The sequence below is a fragment of the Physeter macrocephalus genome, chromosome 17, assembly GCF_002837175.3.
Source record: "Physeter macrocephalus isolate SW-GA chromosome 17, ASM283717v5, whole genome shotgun sequence".
NCBI lineage: Eukaryota > Metazoa > Chordata > Mammalia > Artiodactyla > Physeteridae > Physeter > Physeter macrocephalus.
Genome location: NC_041230.1, coordinates 38750268 through 38772897, shown reverse-complemented (window position 1 = coordinate 38772897; position 22630 = coordinate 38750268). Strand labels below are relative to the sequence as shown.

General features: G+C 39.2%; 1 protein-coding gene across 3 annotated transcripts in view; it reads right to left on the bottom strand.

Annotated features, from left to right (window-relative positions):
- TANGO6 (transport and golgi organization 6 homolog) overlaps window positions 1-22630 on the bottom strand; it is a 180590-nt gene that overhangs the window by 36573 nt on the left and 121387 nt on the right. For all 3 annotated transcript variants that reach the window (XM_007110768.4, XM_055079350.1, XM_028477698.2), the window contains one exon: window positions 5056-5207. In XM_007110768.4, coding sequence (XP_007110830.2) covers window positions 5056-5207 — 152 coding nt within the window. The remainder of the gene's footprint in view (window positions 1-5055; window positions 5208-22630) is intronic.

The following is a 22630-nucleotide window of genomic DNA, read 5'->3' as shown; positions in this document are numbered from 1 at the left end:
TCTGCCTGGATCAGCTCCTGCTCCCTTCATGGCTCTGCTTAAGTCACTCATCAGTGAAGCTTCTCCTGTTCATCCAAGTTCACATACAATACCAAACTCCCTCCATGTCCCTTGCCTTACTAGATTCACCTCCTTAGCACTTACTCCATCTGACACAGTATATATTTGTTTACACACTTGCTTGTTTGTTCCCTAACTCTCCTCTCTAGAATGTCAGCTCCACAAGAACAGGAACTTCTCTGTAATCAGAGCTGGATCCCCCCCGACCTAGCATAAGGCTTGGTTGTAGTCTCATAACTGGCACAGAGTAAGTGATCAGTAAGTATTTGTCAAATGAAAAACGAATGAAGAATTACTTAAAAGCCAGGCCAAATCTCCCACTTTTTCAATGAGAATGGACAAGAGTGGTCTGACTACAGGAGGACTCAATGGCTGAAATACTAAGACTGTCAGGTGTCCAATCATGTTCAAACTTGCAGTCCACCCAAGGCAGCTGGTTTGGCACTGATGACATGGCAAGTGTGGGGTGCTACATAAGAAGGAACATCTAAAAAGAAGAGACAGAAATTATGTGGGATGGAAACACCTGGTTTTTCAAATCAGCAGGAATATATTGGCTTCTGAAGTTTCACTGCCAAAAGCAAGTGCTATTAAAACAGAGCTACATGACCCTTTCCATCAGTAGCTTTTCTCACATGGTAACTCCCTTCTTTTTCAAGGGCACAAAAGTAATCTTATAAATGAATTGAAACATTTTTTGAGAGACAATATAGAGGAGTGGTTAAGAGCACAGATACAGGAACCAACTGCCTGCATTCAAATCCAACTTTGCCACTTCCAATCGGCATGAACTTGGCAACTGATTTAATTTCTCTGTGCGTCAGTTTCCTCTTTGAGGATTGGATCAGCTGACTTACATAAGGCACTAAGAAGAGTGTTAAGTGCTTGCTATGATTACTATTTTTCTTTTGGCAGCACCACGCAGCATACGGGATCTTAGTTCCCTGACTAGGGATCGAACCCATGCCCCCTGCAGTGGAAGTGCAGAGTGGACCGCTAGGGAAGTCCCAATTGCTATTTTTAAAACATGTAGGAACTAGTCTTCCCAAGTAAGCCTTATCTTCCTCTTCCTTCAATATTAATCAGTAAACACTTACTGAGTACCTGCTATATGCCAAATGCTGTGTTCGGCGCTAGGCGGTATACAAAGGTAAATAAAGACTGGTTCTGTCCTTGTTGTGCTCACAATTATTAATGGTAATAAACACTCCTGGGATTGATGTTACAGAGTGTCCAGGTCTCTAGAAGTGGGGCAGGGTCACTGGACAAGGGGTTTGCCTGACAGGTGACCCCCAGGGCAGCAGCTCCTCACATTCAATTCTAAGGTTGAAACCAAAGGAAGGATTCTCTCTTTGTGTTAGCACCCATGGTAAGCAAACAGTCTACTACCTATTCATACTTCATTTCTGAGGGCTTAATAAGCAATGCTCAATTCTCGCCGTGAGCCAGAAGGTTGTAAAGCTAACAAGGCCCTTCATCATGTAGCCTCTGCCTGGTCTCTTGTTTCAGACCTGCTACCAGCTAACCGCTCACCCCACCCCTTCACTCTAACCTTTTGGATCTTCCTATAGTTCTTCAAACATGTCAGGCTGTCCCACACCACAGTGCCTTTGCACAAGCTGTTCCCTCTGCTGAAATGCTCGCCTCTGCTTTTTTGTGCTACCTAAATTCTACCTGTTCTCCAGATTCAGCTCTAAGAGTCTCTTCCTCCAGCACGTCTTTGACAACACCCAAACCTGACTGAGGGGCTCCTAAAATGTGCTCCCACAGCACCTAGCACAATTAACTGGACTGTAACTGTAATCATTGCTGTTTGTATCCTCCACAGGTTACCCATGCCCAGAAGACAAGGTAGTATCTTTCGGGTTTTGTATTCCTGGCCTGTAACAAAGGGCCTGGAACACTGCAGGTGTTTGGTAAATGTACGACTGAGGACATTTGAAGGACACTGGTTACCCCTGTTCTCACCTCCTTGCTGTCCATCCTCATCACTGTCATCGTCAGCTCCCTTCAAATGACCAAAATGCTCCTTAAAGAAAAATCTTAATACAGAAAAGTAAAATTCCTTCACTCAAAAATCACCTTCTCAATGGGGCTTACCTTGACTACCCCATTTAGACTGCAACCACCCCTCCACCTAATGCTATAATCCTGGTCACCCTTACTTGCTCTACTTTTTCTTATTTTCCACAGAACTTATCATTGTCTACCATACTATTTATTTTAATATGTATATCATTTACTGTCTGTCTCCTCTCCCTAGAACGTAAGCTCCATGCAGATGGGAATCACTGTCCATTTTGAAGAATATGTTGTAGGTGTCCAGAATGCTACTTGGCATATAGTAGGCTCTCAGTAACAACTGTTGAATAAATCACTATATTACTCATGTACATTATCCCTACATCCTTGTAACAATCCTGCATTATAGATATTTTAATCCCATTTTCTAGGTCAGGAAACCAAGCCCAGAGTCTAGGTCATCTGACCAAGTGAACACAGGTAAGTGGGTGGTGGGACAGGGCCTCATTTATTCCCATCCCCAAGTGTGCTTGGAAATTTGGTTCTCTTTCAACAGGTCAGGTGGTCTCCAGAAAGATGATTCTTCTTAAATGTTACAAAACCTGCTTTAGCTCAATCTTTCTAATTAACCAAACCAAGAAATTTTTTCAACAGGAAATCATATGCCACCAGCGTGCAACAGCTTCCTTAAGAGAGAGAAAGGAAAGAAGATCTAGGAACTCAAAAAGAAATATGGCCTCAGTTTGGGGGTTCAGAGAAGATCATGATGTCAGGCATAGTTTGAGTTCATTGGCTTTAGAAAATGTATGGGATACTGTCAAATCTGAGCTGATTCACTTGAAGATCTGGGGGAAATTTTTATTCAGCTCATGGCCATGTTTAAAAAAACTGGGGGATGCTTACACAACTTTGTGAATACACTAAAAACCACTGAATTATACCCTTTAAGTGGGTGAATTGTATAGTATGTGAATTCTATCTCTGTTATTAAGAATAATAATATTTGGGTTTGGTTCAGATCATGGTCCATGAGTTTGTTTCAGTTCATGGTTTATGGTTCACTTTGGGTTGAGTCATGTGAACAGATCAAATAAACAGAGAAAAAAAATGTGGGAACCATTTCAAAATTTGACCCAGATTATTTATAACAGACTGAAATCTTTAGGTGCTATAACCAAATAAACCTGCAAAGTCCTTAAGTGTTACAAATTAATACACTAAAAAATAAGAGATTTGCAAAGTGCCATCCAAAACAAATAAAAATCAGGCGCCTAATGGTTCATGTATATTAGAGCACTGAAAGGTTTTAAGTTGGTAGTAATCACTGTTTCTAAGTTATTAAAAACAGATACAGAAAGCTGGGCATAGGGCTGTGTCCCTAGAGTTAGAGTTAAAGGAGAGGAGGACTTCCCTGGTGGCACAGTAGTTAAGAATTCGCCTGCCAGTGCAGGGGACACGGGTTTGAGCCCTGGTCTGGGAAGATCCCACATGCCGCGGAGCAACTAAGCTCATGTGCCACAATTACTGAGCCTGTGCTCCAGAGCCCGCGAGCCACAACTACTGAAGCCCGTGTACCTAGAGCCCGTGCTCCACAACAAGAGAAGCCACCACAGTGAGAAGCCCGCGCACCGCAACAAAGAGTAGCCCCCGCTGGCCACAACCAGAGAAAGCCTGCACGCAGCAATGAAGACCCAACGCAGCCAAAAATAAATAAATTAAAAAAAATTTTTTTTTTTAAAAGAGGAAACAACTATGTATAACTTTCCTAAAAGTCCTAAGTTGAAATTTAACGATGAGTAGCCTTTATAATCAATTAAACAAAGCATATAAAGCTCAGGAGTCAGGAAATACCATAAATTCAAGCGTATGTATACATCCATGAGCCTGTTTCTCTGCTTGTTGATAAGACACAATCACCAAACACTGAAGAAAATTCTTTCTCAGTAGATACTTCTTAAGATTTGATGTTCAACATGGTCAGCCCCAGGATACTGAATAATGTGAAAGAAGCCAGTATTACAAAGTTACTAAGTTTTTGTTCTTATAAACTTATGTGCTCTATATGAAAAATCTAATCTCTCATAAATAATAAGGTAATATAAACTGTATTTTATTTACATATTTATAATTTATAAGCCATCTTCTTCCTTAAAGATTTAAGATGGTGAAGCCCACTGAGTAAAAAGACACCTGGCAACATGTTAACTAGTCTTCTTTTGCCTATCATCATCCTTAAATAGCAGAGTGTCTAGTACGTAGTATGTACTTGAGACATATGTTCATATATTGATGACTAAGTAAACACAAGGGCAAAGATAAAATTTAAGAGGCTAAAGAAAGATATTCATAGAGGACAACAGTGCAATGTACCTTTCACTAAATCTTAAACTCTAAAACCAGTTTAAATCTTAAACTCTAAACACTGGAGACGTGTCCAGTGCCAACATCTTGTATGGCTATTATTTTGGCTGCTCATTTATCCTTTGCTTACTATGTACCAGGCACTGGGTATAAGGCGGTGAACAAAACATGGAACTTAATTACTCTTTTCTGATAAAACCCCATCTCCCTGAATACAAGGCACCTCCAACCGAAGAGGGCCAATTAGAGTATGTATTTGCCTGAGAGTTTTCTGTAAACAGAGATTAGACTCACAGATGGCCCAGAAAACTAGGGTAAACTTCTGTTTGCACTTCCTCAAAGCTTCTTCAATTCTGTTATGTTTCCTCGGATTCTTTATAATAAATCCCCTTTTATGGCTTAAAGTAGGTTAAGATGACTTCCTGTCACTTGCAATTAAAAAATTCCTACTAAATCAACTTTCAATATACATATGAGACTAGCAAGGCTGAGGGAGGTTAAATGACTTACTGGATCTAGAAAAAGAACACAGGTCTCCTAACTCCCAGTGCTGAGCTATATCATAGGTTCAAGTAAATACAAGCTTTAGAGAAAGGAATCAACATGCAGTACCTCGTGAAGCACAGAGCCCAGCATGAAGTCCAGCCTCTGGCACAGTTCTCCAAGATTGGATAAGCTGCTGGCCCTGTGAGCACTATCTGGATCTCTTGCTCCCCTCAGGAAGGTGTGGATCAAAGGTTCTCGGTACTCTGAGACCATGTCCCCTGTAGAAAAAGGGAAGAAATCAAAACACTTCAAAACAAACTTTCAATTTCTTGAAGAAGGAATAATATATCACCATGGCACATTGTATGGTGTTTTATACTTTTCAAAGTACTTGCATAACCATTAAAAATCATGCTCTGGAAGAATAATGTTAGGGAAAATATTCATGATGAATTATTTTGTGAAAAAGCAAGTAGAATCCCAATTATAATCTAAAAATCTACATGTGGAAATATTTGAAGACTTTAAAATTTATATATATATAAAAGAGAAAAATGTACATATCATAAGTGCATAGCTTAATAAACTTTCACAAACTCAATACAACTGTCACAGTCACACAAACAGCAAGTATGGTCCTAGGCTAGAGCCTGGTCATTAGCCCAGTACTCTTCCTACACTATCACCCTACCTACTCAAGCAAATTGAGTGAAAGACAATCAAGGCATTTTGGGTCCTTGTCAAAGAGAGATCTATGATTCTTCACTCATTTGGCAGATCTTTACTGAGAGTCCTATTATATGCTAAGCACGGCTCCTGATGCTTGGGATATACTGGTGAACAAAAGAAGCAAAGAGTCTTGCCCTCTTGGAGTTTCCATTGTAGTGTAAATTACACAGTATGTTAGAAGGTAATAAATGCCATGGGGGTGGGGGCAGGAGGAAGCAGCGTGAAAAAAAAAAAGGAGTAATGAAGATGGTGGCAGACTTCAGTTTTTAAAAAGATGGTCAGGGTTGGCTTCATTGAGATGGTTGAGACATTTAATCAAAGGCTAGAAGGTGAGGCTGTCACCCATGTGGACATCTGGGGGAGGAGCAGAGCAGGAAGAGGGAACAGCTAGTGTAAAAAAAAAAAAGCTTGTGGGGGAGCATGCCTGTGGAGGAACCTCAAGAAAGCCCAAGAGGAGGCTAGAGGGGTGATGGCAGGGGTGGGTGCTGGTGCAGAGCTTGTAAGCCTTTGTAGGCCTCTGTAAGGACTTGGGTTTTTTCTGAGTGAAATGAGAGGCCTTTGGAGGATTTTGAGCAAAAAAGTGCTAAAAGATTACTCTGGCTGCAGTGCTAAGAACATGCAGTAGTGTATGTGTCTGTATGTGTGTCTGGGGTGGAGCAAGGGTACAAAATAGGAAGCTACTGCAGTAAGCTGTTTGAGAGAGGATGGTGACTTGAACAGTAGAGGGGGTGAGAAAAAGATTCTGCATATATTCTGAAGATTACACCAACATGATTTCCAGAGGACTCCAATAATGACTTCCAGGATTTTTGCTTTTGTGCCTGGAAGGATGACATTACTATCAACTGAGGTGGGAAAGTCTCCAAGTGAAGCAGGCCTGGAGCAGGAGAATTCAGTTTTAATATGTTGAGGAAGTAGTGGAAGATATATAGAGAGTTCAGAAGAGAAGTCTGGGTTGAAAATATACATTTTGGAATCAGTGGAATGTAGATTATATTTAAAACCTTGAAACTAGATGTATAATCAAGGGAGTGAGTTTAGGCAGGGAAGGGAAGAGGACCGAGGACCAAACCTGTACCCTTCCTTCAACATTAAGTCTGGGAAGGGTCTGGGAAGGGAAGAGCCAGCAAAGGAGACTGAAAAGGAATAACCAGTCATGTAGGAGGAGAATTAGCATGGTATCCTAGAAATTAAGGGAAGAAAGTGTATCAGAGAGGAAAGAATGGTCTGCATCAAATGCTGCTAATAAGTCAGGTAAAAGAAGACTAAAAATTGACCATTAGATTGAGTAACAATGAGGTCACTGCTGACCCTGACAAGAACAGTTTGGTTTTCTTTTTTTAAATAAATTTGTTTATTTTTGGCTGTGTTGGGTCTTTGTTGCTGTGCACGGACTTTCTCCAGTTGCGGCAAGCAGGGGCTACTCTTCATGGCGGTGCGCGGGCTTCTCATTGCGGTGGCTTCTCTTGTTGCAGAGCATGGGCTCTAGGTGCGTGGGCTTCAGTATTTGTGGCACGTGGGCTCAGTAGCTGTGGCTTGTGGGCTCTACAGCACAGGCTCAGTAGTTGTGGCGCACGGGCTTAGTTGCTCCACGGCATGTGGGATCTTCCTGGACCAGGGCTCGAACCCATGTCCCCTGCATTGGCAGGTGGATTCTTAACCACTGAGCCACCAGGGAAGCCCGACAAGAACAGTTTTGATGCACTGGCAGGGGTGAGCACATGATAGAAGTGGGTTTAAAATCTAATGTGAGAAAAAGAATTGGAGACAGATCACTTAAGGAGTTTTCTGCACAGCATATCAAAGAAATGGGGTGATAGCTGGTCAAGGAAGTGGGGCCAAGAAAGGTTTTTGAATTATTTTATTCTTAAAGAGAGGAGAAACAGCACGCCAAGGCACTCAGAATTGACTTTTTTTTTTTTTTTTTAATGGAAACAACTTCTTCCTCCACAGATGGGCTGAGAACTAAAGCTGCTTTGACTTGATCTTGGCTCTGAGGCCCTAGTTCCAGAACCTAAGTATAATACTCCACTTCCAGCCTTTCTGTAGCCCTAAGGTCACATGATATCTAAACGGTGACAAAATGGTTTCTGAAGTATGTGTTTAAAGTCACCAAAATGATAACTTACATAGAAAAGTCACCAACCTGCCCTATCAGGTCCAGTTAAAATGCCTCAAATGCCACTTCCTTTGTGAAAACCTCCCTTAATATCCTCAGTCAGCCTTAATTAGTCCTCCTTGGAAGTCCCACAGTACTTTGTACTTAAATCACATTTGTTACTAATGCCTTGATTCCTACATGTTTTCAGCCTATATCTATTTCTCCCATTAGACTATAAATTGCTCGAGGGTAGAACTTTGCTTCACCTCTGTTCCTATTGGTTCTTAGTAATTTTTGCACATACTAGGTACTCAAATACCAATGTTGAACTGAATTCACTCATTTATTCAATAAAATGTAATTATGCACCAGTATCATGCTAATGTTCTAGGGATACAAAAATTGATAAAACATAATCTTTACCCTTTAAGCAGCCCAAAGTTTAGGGGGTGGGTATAAACAGATAAGTACCAACAATTACAGTACTGTGCAGTTAATGCCATCACAGAGTCAAGCAGAGGTTGCTTAGCATAATTTCACTAATCTTAGTCACCTGGAAGGGGGAGGAGGAGGAAGTTTATTTTTTGTTTTCCCTCAAAGTCAGGAACACAATGTACTTTCCTTACAATACAAGAAAAAGACGAGGACTAATTTCTCTAAAATGCTCCCAGTTCCTAACACAATACACACAGTCACAAGACTCACCTCCTGCTCAGTTAATATCAACATATATTGCAGAAATTGAATCAATGAATGACTTAGCCATAGCCTATTTTCAGAATAGAAAAGAGGGGACTTCGTGCCTACTAGTATTTGCATTTCTGAATATCAGTCCTAGTGAAGGCAGTCACAAGTATGCACAACAAAATCTGCATAAAGTCTTCTCTGCAGAACTGTAAGAGTAAAAAATGAGAAGATATAAATTAAATATTAATTAATGTGGAAGTGGTTAAATAACCATACATATTATGGAATACTATGTGGTCATTAAAAGGAACAAGATAGAATTAAGTGCAACAATATAGAAAGGCTCCCCTGGGACTTCCCTGGCGATCTAGTGGTGAATACTCTGTGCTTCTACTGCAGGGGGCATGGGTTCGATCCCTGGTCGGGGAACTAAGATCCCACCTGCCGTGCAGCCAAAAAGAAGCTATTAAAGAAAATTTAATATTTCCTTAAGAAAATATTTCTTAAGGAAATATTTAATTTCCTTAAGACACTGTTAAATGAAAGAAACTAATAGAACCAGTATCATTCCATTTATGTATGTAAAAATGCACACACATAAATTCTCTCAATATTAACAAACCACACTTACAGATTTAAATATGTATATTAAATATACAAATGCATAGGAAAAAGAGAAAAAGGATTTACTACGATAGAAAGGTTAAATAACTTGTCCAAAGAGGAAATACAACCAAGATCAAACTTAGGTAGTCTGACACTTAACTCCTATGATACAATGCATTTAAGATATTTCCAACTAAGAGGAAAACATATCTTTCTACTTTTGTTATAGTACTTTCCCTTTCTGGAGCTAGAAAGGGGCTTGCTCAGCTCTGCAGTGTGAGATGTGCATCCAGAGTTAAGAGCTCTGTGTTCTAATTTTGGCCCTTCTGCCAACTAGCAGTGTCACTCAGGGCAATTCCCTTCACCTCCCCGGACCAACTGGAGATGAGTCAATTGGACGAGATGGTCTCTCTGGCCCCTTCCAGTTGGAAGTCTATGAGGTGATGAGTCACCTTTGGCTTAGCCATCAGGAGAATGAGATTCTGGAGACTTAGAAAGGAAGAAAAGGCACATATTCATGAGCACTGGAGTGGGAGGCTGCTGTGGTTAAAGGAATGAAGGTCCTTAATGGGAAGGAAGTCACTGAGAAATGAAGGAAGTCTGGAAATCCATAAGGAGGGGAAATTGCAGGTTGAAAAGGTAAGAGCAGATGACAAACTAGTTAATATCTACTAATGTAGGGATTTAAAGTTAAAAATAAGTGGTAAACTAACACAACATTGAAATTAACTATATTTCAATTAAAAATGGATTAAAAAAATAAGTGGTAAAGAAAAGATACTATGTGCCAGGTACTGTGCTAGGCACTGTGGACCATAAACAAGAAAGACAGAGTCCCTCCCCTCATGGCATTCAAAGCCTACTGGGGAAGAGGGAAAAAACTGACCAAGCAATAACAATGGAGTGAGTTGTGCCCAAAATGGTGACAGAGAAAGACACTTTTATGAGTAATGTTTTGATCTGGTACCAATTTCCATTAACAACTGCTCCAGTATTCTTTTTCATCCAGACTCAAAAGCCTGGTGTTCTTTTTTGACTTCTCCCAGTTACCCTTCAGTCAATCAGTCAGTTCATTTATTATTCTTCAATCCTCATTTACTTCCCTATGGGATTTGAGGCAACTTACAATAAAAAATATTGAAACTGAATTGAATATTTTTTAAAAGTTCTATAGTAACTGAAGAAGTACACATATCCCAAGCTAAGAATGGTTATTGCAAATGAACCCCAAATTTAGTTTAGCCATTCTGGTAGCTGAGGCAAAAAAGGAAACAGAAAACATAGTTCCCATTACTCAATAAAAGAAAGAACACAGATTCGTTAGGAGACAAAAACTTTAGGAAGAATACCAAGAGGTATCTCACTCATTCATTCAGCAAATCTTAATTGAGTGCCTACAATATTCCAAGTACGTTCTCAGTACTGGAGATAATATAGCATGAACAAGAAAGCAAAGTTCCCATCTTTATGAAGCCTACTTCTAGTGGAGGAGAAAGACAATAAATAGTAAATAAACTTTCCAGCAGCAATAAGAGCTATGAAGAAAAATAAGGAGGGAGGAGCAGTTAAGAGTCAGGGGTGAGGGCTCAGGGAAAAGCTGTCAGAGGAGAAGAGCTGAAGGAACAAGTCATGTGAAGACCTGGGGGAAAAGGGAAGAGCAGAATGGACAACAGAACTTTTATATTCAATGTAGAAATCATATGGCTGTTTCTTACACTGACCTACCATAAAAGTCAAGGGCATACCATTACACTAACAAAACCAAATTTTAATATTCCATTTGTATAAATTCCTGCCCTGCCAGAGCTTCATTACAACTTTCCAAATGAGCATCCATTTAACTGCATGCTCCACCAACCCCACTCCCAAGCGTACCTAAGAGGAGCCAGTGGAGACTTGGATCTCAAGAGCCCTGTACTGTACCCAGTCAGCTGGCTCTGGGCCCACTTGCTACCTTGTTTTCCAGGTATTTGACTGGACGAGCTAGGACACTCCTTGCATCCACTCTGCATGCATTTCTCAAAGTGCCCTGCTGTCATGTTCTCCACAACCTGACCTCCCTTAGACTTCACATACACAGTCAAGATTTGCCACACCCTTGCTCAAACCTGGTCTTCTTTGGGGATTTACAGCTCTGCCCCCATTTCCTGGAGGCTCTGCTAGCCTCTGACTGTCCTCCTTCTCCCCAGCTCTTGTCATGCTGTGTGGCTGGTTTCTTAAGACTGTACTGGATCCTAGTCTCCAGGTTGGGGGTCAGCCCTGACCAGGTTTCTATGCAGAACAAAATGAATGCATATGAGCAGAGAATACAGCTTCAAGGGCTGCAATAATAGAATTTAAAGATCCTACAAAAAGCATTCTTAATTTGAGCTTTAGGGATCCCTACATGTCAAATTTTGTTGTGTACACCTCACTGGCATTTTCCCATTCTTCCTTGTAAACAGCACTCTAATTCTGCTCAAATATCCACCTTCCCCCCTGCCCAACCATCACTTATGTGATTCAGGCTAAGGTCTTTATTGGCTTTAAATGAATCACGGTGGACATATCCCCTTGCCTTAATTGCTTTGGGCATATGACCCAGTCTGAACAATGAGACGTGAAGGAAAATTTGTTGGAAGACCCTAAGAAAATATTTTGCCTCTGGTTATGATAAGAATATGACACCTCAAAAAAAAAAAAAAGAATATGACACCTCAGAGCTGCTGCAGCTAAATGAAACTATGAGGAACCAGGGGATGAGACCAATAAAGCTGAGGCTGGCAGAGTAGAAAGATGAAAAGATTTTGGATCTTGAATGATGTCATGGAGGCAAAGAATTAACCAGTTCAGAACTTTCGGTCATATGCAATGATTCATTCCTTATCGTTTAAGCCAACTGAGTTGGGAATTCCTGTTACCTGCAGCCAAAAGCATTCTGATATGACATATGAAAATTTAACGCTATAGAGTACTTCAATGTCAGTTCTATGTTTATCAATACAAAGCCAGAGAGACTTCCCTGGTGGCACAATGGTTAAGATTCTGCGCTCTCAATGCCGGGGGCCTGGGTTCGATCCCTGCTCAGGGAACTAGATCCCACATGCATGCTGCAACTAAGAGTTTGCATGCCACGACTAAGGAGCCCGTGTGCTGCAACTAAGGAGCTGGTGAGCCACAACTAAGGAGCCCGCCTGCCTCAACTAAGACCCAGCGCAATCAAATAAATAAATAAATATAATAATTAAAAAATAATACAAAGCCAGAAAAGTTAGATTTGCCAAAACAAACTTAAAGCAGTGTATGTTTTTAAAAGGATCCAAAAGTCAATTTTATAACATATAAAAGAAAAAATTAAACCCAATAATTTTCTTTCTTCTAATTACAATTTTAATTGGGACAATAGCCTAGCATACGGCATGACTCAGAATATCAGTGTGTTTTATATATATATATATATATATATATATATACACTTTGCCAAAGAGCAGAGTCATCTTTATACATCTGCCAACCTATTAAATAAAGAAAGGTGAGTAACTATTTACAGTAGGAGCTCATGTGAACGGGTTATATGCTGAGTATATTTCGCAACTACTGACTAACTAGTTCATTATAAACTAAAACCTCAGGCTCTGGGACACCCACTGCTATTCCTTAGTTTCTGATTAAGCAACAAAACCTCAATTATATCATCCAGGAGGGGTTTTGGTTAATATATACATATTTTGGGCTTTTGCCTTTTTGTGTTTTTCTTTATCCGGATGAGAAGTTTGTATTGCTTCAGTTGAAACTTATTTGAACCACAAGGTTCCAAGATTCTAATTCACCTTTTGTCAGAAAAGGTGGCATACACTTGCCCCCTCACAAGGGCAAATATTCATTGCCATCCTGTTGTCTCCTTAAAAGTATACATATTATATGGCTTTTACAAAAAATAGTATTGATTTCTGAACTCCCTCACCCCCATTTTCAGAAAGTATTCACAGTAGACTACAATATTTAGACTAAGAGATACCCATGGAACTGAAGTTGGAGAGACCACCATCTTTTCCTCAGGTGTTCAGAAACAGCTTCAGGGAAATGAACACAGTAAACCCAAGACTACGTGTAGAAACTTACTCAAGTTGATTCTAGTCAGTGGGGTTTATCCTAGTTCAGCTCTAATGGCTTTTCCTTTGTGCAATAATAATGACAACACCTGGCTATCTGCGTCTCCATATTCTTCTCTGGAAGTCAGCAATAATCAACCTTATTGAGAAGCAAACAGCTGTGTGTTCAAGGAAACAAATGAAGGATCTAGATTCGTTTGAACAAACTTGATAAAAAAACGAGTTGCTTTGGAAGGTGAAAAATCAAGTGCATAATGAAAAGAGAGCTGGAAAAATTTTAACCTGCCTGTGACTTGTTTGTATCAATTATCGTATATATGAAAAGATTCCTTCAACAAATTAGGACTTGGAAGATTTTTTTTTAGTCAAGCTTTGCAGTGGTACTTTGAAGTCTACATTGATAGATTCATTTATGCCTATCAGATCCCACCTTCCCTCATAAAGGATCTGAGATGACCTGAAACAAGAGACACTTAACATAGTGAAAGAGCACTATCAAATCTGAGCTGACACAGTAAACTACTGGAGTCAGGGGACCTGCTGATTTCAAGGGCTTGACTACTCTTCTAGTTCAGTGAAACAGGTCATAAAAGTGAAATCGAAAAAAATCAAGTGAGAAAGAAAATTCCACTGTTGGCCAAATCTTTACACCATCCTTTCAAAACTCCGTAATCAATGTCTGCAGAACCCTCTATTCCTTCTTTCCTTCTTCTCTTCCCTTCTTTCTCTCTTTCTACCCCCCCTCCTTTTTTTCGAGACATAGAGGGGAACACTGATAAAAAATCATTCTTAACTACTCTCTTCTATCTACCAACAGGAAATAACTAAGAAATATCCTATCCTGCTGGTTAAGGTGCTGCTGGGTAAAGGCAATTATATTTTCCAAAGACTGAATGATCACTTACAGCCAGCACTCCTCTGTAATCAGAAGTTTACATACATTCTGAGTAATGTTTTAGACCAATGTTTCTCAAACACAAACATGGGCACTGAAATTGCGCAGTGCAACTTGATTATAATGTGGATCCAGGTGATTCAGAATTATCATTAAAATGAAAACACAACATTAAAAAATTCTTTTAAAGAATTCACAGACCCCTGAATTACATCAGAATTTAATCTCCAGACTCCAGCTCTTCCATCTAGCTAATTCAATAAAAACATTAAAACATTTAACATGCACTACAATGTGAAAGGGACTCTAACGCGCACTAGAGATTTAGAGGTGAAGGAAATTTTGCATATATATGTCCAGCTGATCCAGTACAGCTGATTATTTGAAAAGACTGATAATGCTTTTTTGAGCAAGGGAATGGCTTAACTAGAGATATATTCTTGAGTTTGGTGAATCTGAATTTATACGTGTGTTCAGAAAGGACAAAAGTCTTTGTTCTATGATGTAGAATGAGGTCTGCATCGTAATAATTAATCTCCAGCTGGATCACTTCTACTGCAGTGCCTTCAGGACACTCTTACACTCTGTTAACTGGTTGCAAAGTCACAGTCAGCCAAAGGATATGATAATCTTTTAGAGATCAACTTTTTTTTCCAAATGAATAATGATTCAAATAGTACGGTGTTTTCTCTACACAATGAGGGTAGTAAATAAAGTGTTAAGCCGCATGGAATCATTGAAAATTTCTACATTCTTTAGCAAAAGAAAGTCTTTTTCTGTGATAGTCACAGAGGAATCATTGACAGCACAGTCATTGTAGGGTGTGGCCTCACTAGCTCAGAAGTGCTGATGCCTACTTCACTCTCAATGCAGGCATGAAAGTAATTTACTCCACTTGAAGCAACTGATGCCTCCTAACCTACTTTTTAAGCTCTTGCTACCAGGTGTCAAAAGTAGGTATTGAGACTAGCAATTAATACTCTGAAAATGAAATTAAGAAAACAATTCAATTTATAACTGAATCAATCAAAAAGAATAAATGCTTAAGAATAAATTTAACAAAAGAAGTGGAACACTTGTACTCTGAAGACTGCAAAACATTGTTAAAAGAAATTAAAGAAGAACTAAATAAATGGAAAGACATCCCACATTCATGGACTGGCAATGCTGCCAAAATTGATCTATAGATTCAATGTAATCTCTATCAAAACCCCAGATGCCTTTTTTTCCCCCCAGAAGTTGGCAAGCTGATCCTAAAATTCACATGGGAATGTAAGGGATACAGAATAACCAAACAATCTTGAAAAAGAAGAACAAAGCTGGAGGATTCCCATTTCCTAATTTAAAAACTTACTACAAAGCTACAAAAATCGAGACAATATGGTACTAGCCTAAAGACACACCTGCTGATCAATGGAATAAATTGAGAGTCTAGAAATAGACTCATTTTTATGGTCAATTGATTTTCAACAAGAATGCCAAGATAATTCAATCAGGAAGAGAATAGTTTTTCAACAGATGGTGCAAGGACAACTGGACATCCACATGTAAAAGAGCTGAACCCCTTCCTTACACCATATACAAAAGTAACTTCAAATGATCATAGATGTAAGTGTAAGAGCTAAAATTATAAAACTCTTAGAAGAAAACATAGGAGTAAATCTTTGTGACTTAGGTTAGGCAAAGGCATTTCAGGGACTTCACTGGTGGTCCAGTGGTTGACAATCTGCCTTCCAATGCAGGGGACGTGGGTTTGATCCTTGGTCGGGTAACTAAGATTCCACATACCGCGGGGCAACTAAGCCTGTGCACCACAACTACTGAGCCCCATGCCTCAACTAGAGAGCCCACGTGCCGCAAACTACGGAGCCACACTCTGGAGCCCGTGCGCCACAACTAGAGAGAAGCCCGCATGCTGCAACAAAAGATCCTGCATGCCGCAACGAAGATCCCACATGCTGCGACGAGACCCAACACAGCCAAAAAAAAAAAAAACAAAAAGGCATTTCACATACAACACCAAAAGCACAAGTGGCAAAAGAAAAAATAGGTATGTTGGACTTCACCAATATTAAAAACTTTTGTGTGTCAAATGTCACCATCAAGAAAGTAAAAAGACAACCTAAAGAATGATGGGAGAATATATTTGCAAATCATGTATTTGATAAAGGGCTTATCTTCAGAATCTATAAAGAACTCTTACAACACAATAAAAAAAGACAAATAGGTCAAATTCAAAATGTGCAAAGGATCTGAACCGTGTATTTTCCAAAGAAAATATACAAATGGCATATAAGAAGATGCTCAATACCATTAATCATTATGGAAATGCACACCAAAACCACAAGATACCACTTCATACACATTAGGATGGCTATAATCAAAAAGACAAGAACAAGTGCTGGTGAGGAGAAGAAACTGAAACACTTATACACTGCTGGCTAAAATATAAAATGGTGCAGCCACTTTGGAAAACAGTTTGGCAGTTCCTCACAAAGTCAGAGTTACCACATGACCCAGCAATTCCACTCCTTCATATATACTCAAGAGAATTTAAAACACATTCCCAAATAAAAACTTGAACATGAAATGTTCAAAGCAGCATTATTCATAATAGTCAAAAAGTGAAAAGAACTCAAATGTCCACCAACTGATGGATGGATTTTGAAACGTGTTATATCCATACAATGGAATATTACCTGGCGATAAAAAGGAATAAGGTACATGCTGCAACATAGATGAACTTTGAAAACATGTAAGTTAAAGAAGCCAGTCAAAAAAAAAATGTATGATTTCATTTATAGGAAATATCCACAATAAGAAAATCCTTAGAGACAGTAAGATTAGTGATTGCCTGACTGGTAATGGGTACCGGGTTTATTTTGGGGTGGTGAAAATGTTTCAAAATTGATTGTGGTGATGGTTGTACAACCTTGTGAACATACAAAAAATTTTTTAATTGCACACTGTAAATTGGTAAATTGTATAGCATATGAAGTATATCTCAATAAAGCTATTTTTTTTTAAAGTAAGTTTTGGGCCGGGAGGGTTTTAAAGGAGGGCTACGTAATCTAGTTCACGTTGAAGCTGGAAAAATAAATAACATAAAAATCTTCACATATTAGAAGAGAAGAGGTATATGTGTGTAAGCAGAATCTGATATGAAACGCACCTCTGCCTTCCAATAGCTCAGAGACCAAAGGCTTGGGAGCAGATCTCACAGACAATTCACAACGGTTGCTCCCTTCAAACATGAAGTAGGAGATCCGGATTCTTTCATGATATGCCCACTACAGGAACCGGGTCCTGCCCTTGACCACCAGTCAAGCAGAACCCAGAGCTTTCCCAATGCTTTGTGAATGGCATTGCTTCTGCCAGCTCTTTGCTTCCTTATTTGTCAGTAAAAGATGGTGCCAACACAATTTCAGTCTTTACTACTTCAGAGCTGGCAGTTTAATGGGTAACATTTTTTAAACCTTCTAAATTAATTTTCATTGCATCAGCTTTAAAAAATATTAGTATAATATAAAAGTCTCTTAAAAGAGGCAAGAAAAATATTGAAGATATAGACTCAAAGGTTCTTACATACAGTTACAGCCATTTGGCCCAATATTCCATCTCTGGGTATGCCAAACCACATCTGACAAACATTAACCCAGGGATAGTTAAGACCTCCTACCAGTATTTTAAAACTTTTGTGCTCCAGCCTTTTTATTATGTCCATCCCAATCTCTTCTGCTCTTTATTTCATTTCCTCTTAAGGACCAGACTCAAGTGGAGATGGAGACCTGGAGTCTTTGTCTGCCTATCTTTGAATCTTAATCTTATCTTTCCAGGCTCCTGGATCTCATTTACATTGTTTGAATTGCCTCTAATCTAAGCAGTTCAAGTAGGCTCTTCCTTTGCCCAGACAGTACTTTCTGTACTTTCAGATTTGATATTAGATATTTTGGGGAGAAAAAAGAGAGTAAAGGTATAAAAAGGTCAAATGTCACAATACACACTTCACTCACTAAAGCTGTTACTGAAAAAAGGAATCCAGAGAAACTATTTTTCCTCCCATTTATTTGGGAACTAAAGTAAATAGATCCCTGGGGATGAGTAACATGGTGGAGAGCCACATGCCCTCACAGAAATATTCCTGCTGACCTGGTCAATAAGGAAACAGGAGACAAAATATAGATCTGACTCTCTGCATGGACCCTTTTATGTCCTCAATAATATCTAGTAATTTTTCCTGCATTTTAGGGCCTGGAACTCTATTTCACTACTGAAAGGAATACAGTAGAAGAATTACTTGTTTTTTGTAACATTTCATGAATACAACTTATTGCCATGACTGGACCAGAGTCAACAGAGACAATAATTTCTGTCAAGGTCAGAAGGAAATTAGATTGACACGGCAGATCCTGACAGGCAGGATTTCCTTTCCAAAAGCCATTTAGAGAATTAAATAATTTAAATGCAATTAATTTTTTATGAAATTCATCATTTAAAAAATTCATAGGTAAATTCTGATCTATTAACAACAATTACTTTTCAGCCTTGAATTTCCTCTGCAGCTCTGGGGAAATCATCTCTTTTCTGATTTTAGTTTCCCTTCTCCACATAGCCCTTTATAAACAGGGGAGAGATTTTAGTTAAGATAGAATATGCAGCTACAGTACAGTGGAATAAAAAAACGTTGTGTCCATTTGTAAGCCTCTTTATCTGCAAAGCACTTGTGTGCCTATTACCACATAAGAATTTGAGTTTGGTGGAAAAAAAATATTCTTAACTCTGTATTACAAATAAGGAAAGAGAAATTTTTAATGGGCTGATCCCAGGTCACACAGCTACTGAAAGACAGATACATTCTCTTGTCTCCCAAGCAGAGGGCTCTTTCTACTGCCATCAGGACATTTACTTGGCGCTCCATGAAGATCAGCAGGAACTTCTGTTCTAAAACAGTGGACATCAATGTGGCCAGCTGATTCTCCCACACCTCTGACATTTCACAGTCCTTAGAATTTTCATTCTTTCTCTGTTTAACCTCGTAAGATATGAATGGAAGAGAAGCCAGGGATTTATATCCTACAAGAGGGCATAAGCAACAGGGCATAGTGGGAATAAGTTCCTCTGGTCCATGAACAAACACCAAAATTGTCACTTAATTGTCTTTTTGAAGGCTGGAATCCTATTAATTCTATCCTGAAGAGGAGAACAAAAAAAATTCCCCTCTTCTTTACCATCTTCAAAGTGGTAACACTTCTGATTTCCTAACAGGAGGAGATGACTGATAAATGGCCTTGTGAAAGCTGCTAAAGCCACATACTTGATGTACGTTAGGGCATTAGAGGGCTGAAGCCAAAGCCATCTTCTGGTCTTGATGGGGCTTGCCAGGGAGGCAGGTCGCAGTAGTCACCGGGCAAGAATGCTGAGAAGTCCCTGGATAGAGTCTCCCCTGCTGGTGTCTACATGTCAGGACCCACTTTTTTCCCTCAGGCTAATTGTTGATCTGCTGCTTTTGGTGTTCCATTCATACTGTTATCCTTTTTAAGGTAATGTAACCAAGAGATGACTCTGAGCTAGAAGTAGGTTAGCAAAGATTTCAGGGCCTCTTAGCCCTCCCTTTTCTGGTTCTAATTTCACTGTATCTCATCACATAGACCACATAGGCTTGGATGATTTGGATGCAAGCTGCAGGAAGACAAACTTTGACAGGCGTAGATGTAACCAAGGGAAGATCTCTGTGGGACAAGTTATTAAAGAAAAACAAACTTGTTAGTAGGACTATTGTTGGTGCAAGTGACTTACCAGGTATGCTTTAAAGGGACACACAGACCTTCTTGCCTCCAAATATTTCTTCTATTAGCAACCTGTATTGCTTCAGAGTCTTTTTAATCATTAGAACTTTATTTCTTTAGACTAAATAGCCTCCTTACTCAAAATGCAAAACCACCCCAAGAAGGGCAGCATAATAGGAGGCTGTCATCCACACCTTAGTAAATATTAATATACCTGCTACCTCCTTTTTACAAGCTGGGAAGGAACAAGAAAGATGTGAAATAATTTCTGAAAGTTGATGAGTTTCTAGTCGAAGAAAGTTTTAAGTGGGAGGGGAGAAGAAAAAAAAGGTAAGTGAGGGGCACTGAAAGGAGAGGGAGAAGACCCTACTTTTCGCTTTGACTTGCAAAAGGATGTTTTCTTTCCATGTCTTCAAATAAGAGCGATGTGCAAATAAGAACCACAGATAAATATCTTTTGGACAAAGTAAAACAATGTTCAGGAAATGCTTTGTACCACTGGACTTTCGGCAACTCAATGAACTAAAGTAACGTAGAAACAAAGACAGTTTGAAAGGGAGGATGCCAAGACTTCTATAGTTACGTATTAACTAGCTTACTCATTCCATCTCAACAGCTCACTGAATGCCAAGATTGGTTTAAACGGCATATTAACTTTCCGTTTATACAAAGTTACCCTACAAGGAAAATCTACAACAAATGACTCTACCCTAGCGTGTTACTGACAAGAAAAAGAGATTAGTTCTCCTGAAAAGTGTGCTTGACACAGTAACACACTTCAGAAACATGGTGGAATTTTCTTGAAGGGTGGAATTAACAAAGTAAAGCCCAGAAATGTGATCACAAGAAAGGAAAAGTTCCAGGTTTATGGCAAGTTATTTTAAAAGATGAAAGAAGATAAAAACTAGATATTTTAAATGAAGGAGACTCTCTTTACAATTCTGTAATGATGAAAGTAGTAAAACCATTCCAGTGACTTAATTAATTTAATTCACTACATAAATGTTCAAACTCGTTAAAGCATGCCCAAGAGTTAGTTAGCCTCATAATATTGACAAACATAAATCAGGAAGCCTGTGGCCTGAGAATATAACTTTATGTTTAAATTATTAACAGAAGATCCTTCAACTGCTATGAAATCAGTCTTTACCACATCAGGTCCAGCAAAAAGAAAATGAAGTTACAACTTCTTTTAAAGGGAACATTATATTCTAATTAGTTGGTTTACTCTCTTGCAAGCCCATAAGTCAAAGTGAATGCAAGAATCTATTTCAAATCCAAGAATCTATTTTAAAACTTGTAAATAAAAGAGAAAATCAGATGTTTCACTGTCCTGTGTCCTTTCACAAACACAATAAAGGATCCAAATTAATGCTTTAATTTACTCTAAATTGGAATTAGGGGTGTGAGATGAGAAGACAAAAGTATGAAGACACTGAAAATAAAAATAACAGCAGAATTAAACACTGAAACATTCAAGTATACGGTTGTCCTTCAAAATCTGTGGGGGACAGGTTCCAGGACTCCCCAAGGATATAAAAATCCAGGGATGCTCAAGTTACTTAGCTGGCCCTCCGTATCTGCAGGTTTGCAGATTAGTAGGGCCAACTGTAATTGTGTCATCTTTAAAGAATGGACTCTTTGCCAATGGTATCTTCTATCTGCTGAGCTAATGACTGCAGCTGGTGATTTCAGAAAAGAAATGCAATATCTACTCAAATCTATTTAAAGAGGTTTAATTATAAAGGGTAAAAGTTTAAACTAGGATACAGAGTTTAAAGTCGGATACAAAGCTTGATTTGAGGGGAAGAAAAACTTAAGAATGATTTGGAAAGATTAGTTACTTCCAAAGAAACTTCGTTGAAAAAGCAAGCAATGAAGGGCTGCCAAAGAAATACATATACATGTACTTGAATAATGGTTACCTTAGAATAGGGCCAGCAGACTTTTTCTGTAAAAAGCCAGACAGTAAATAAATACTTTTGGCTTCGAGGGCCAATTTCTGTTTGTCATTGTAACTACTCAATTTTGCCACTGTAGTGCAAAAATAGCCATAGACAATACATAAATAAGCATGACTGTTTCAATAAAACTTTATATGGACACTAAAATTTGCATTTCACATCACAGAAAATTAATCTTGTTTTGCTTCCCCCTTCCCCCAACCATTTAAAAATGTGAAAACCATTCGTAGCTCATGGGCTACACAAAAACAGGTAGCAGGTCAGATTTGGCCCAAGGGCAGTGGTTTATCAACCCCTGTAATTGCCTAACATAAAAGCCCCATGGAATGTAAACTGGCGCAGCCACTGTGGAGAACAGTATGGAGGTTCCTTAAAAAACTAAAAATAGAGCTACCATATGATCCTGCAATCCCACTACTGGGCATATATCCAGAGAAAACCATAACTCAAAAAGAAAAACGCAGGACTTCCCTGGTGGCGCAGTGGTTAAGACTCCACGCTCCCAATGCTGGGGGCCCAGGTTCGATCCCTGGTCAGAGAACTATATCCCACATGCATGCTGCAACTAAGAGTTTGCATGCCACAACTAAGAAGCCCACGTGCCTCAACTAAGGAGCCAGCGAGCTGCAACGAAGGAGCCCGCCTGTCTCAACTAAGACCCAGGGCAACCAAATAAATAAATATTAAAAAAAAAAAGGATACATGCAACCCGATGTTCACAGCAGCACTATTTACAATAGCCAAGACATGGAAACAACCTAAATGTCCATTAACAGAGGAATGGAAAAAGAAGATGTGGGGTGTGTGTGTGTGTGTGTGTGTGTGTGTGTGTGTGTGTGTGT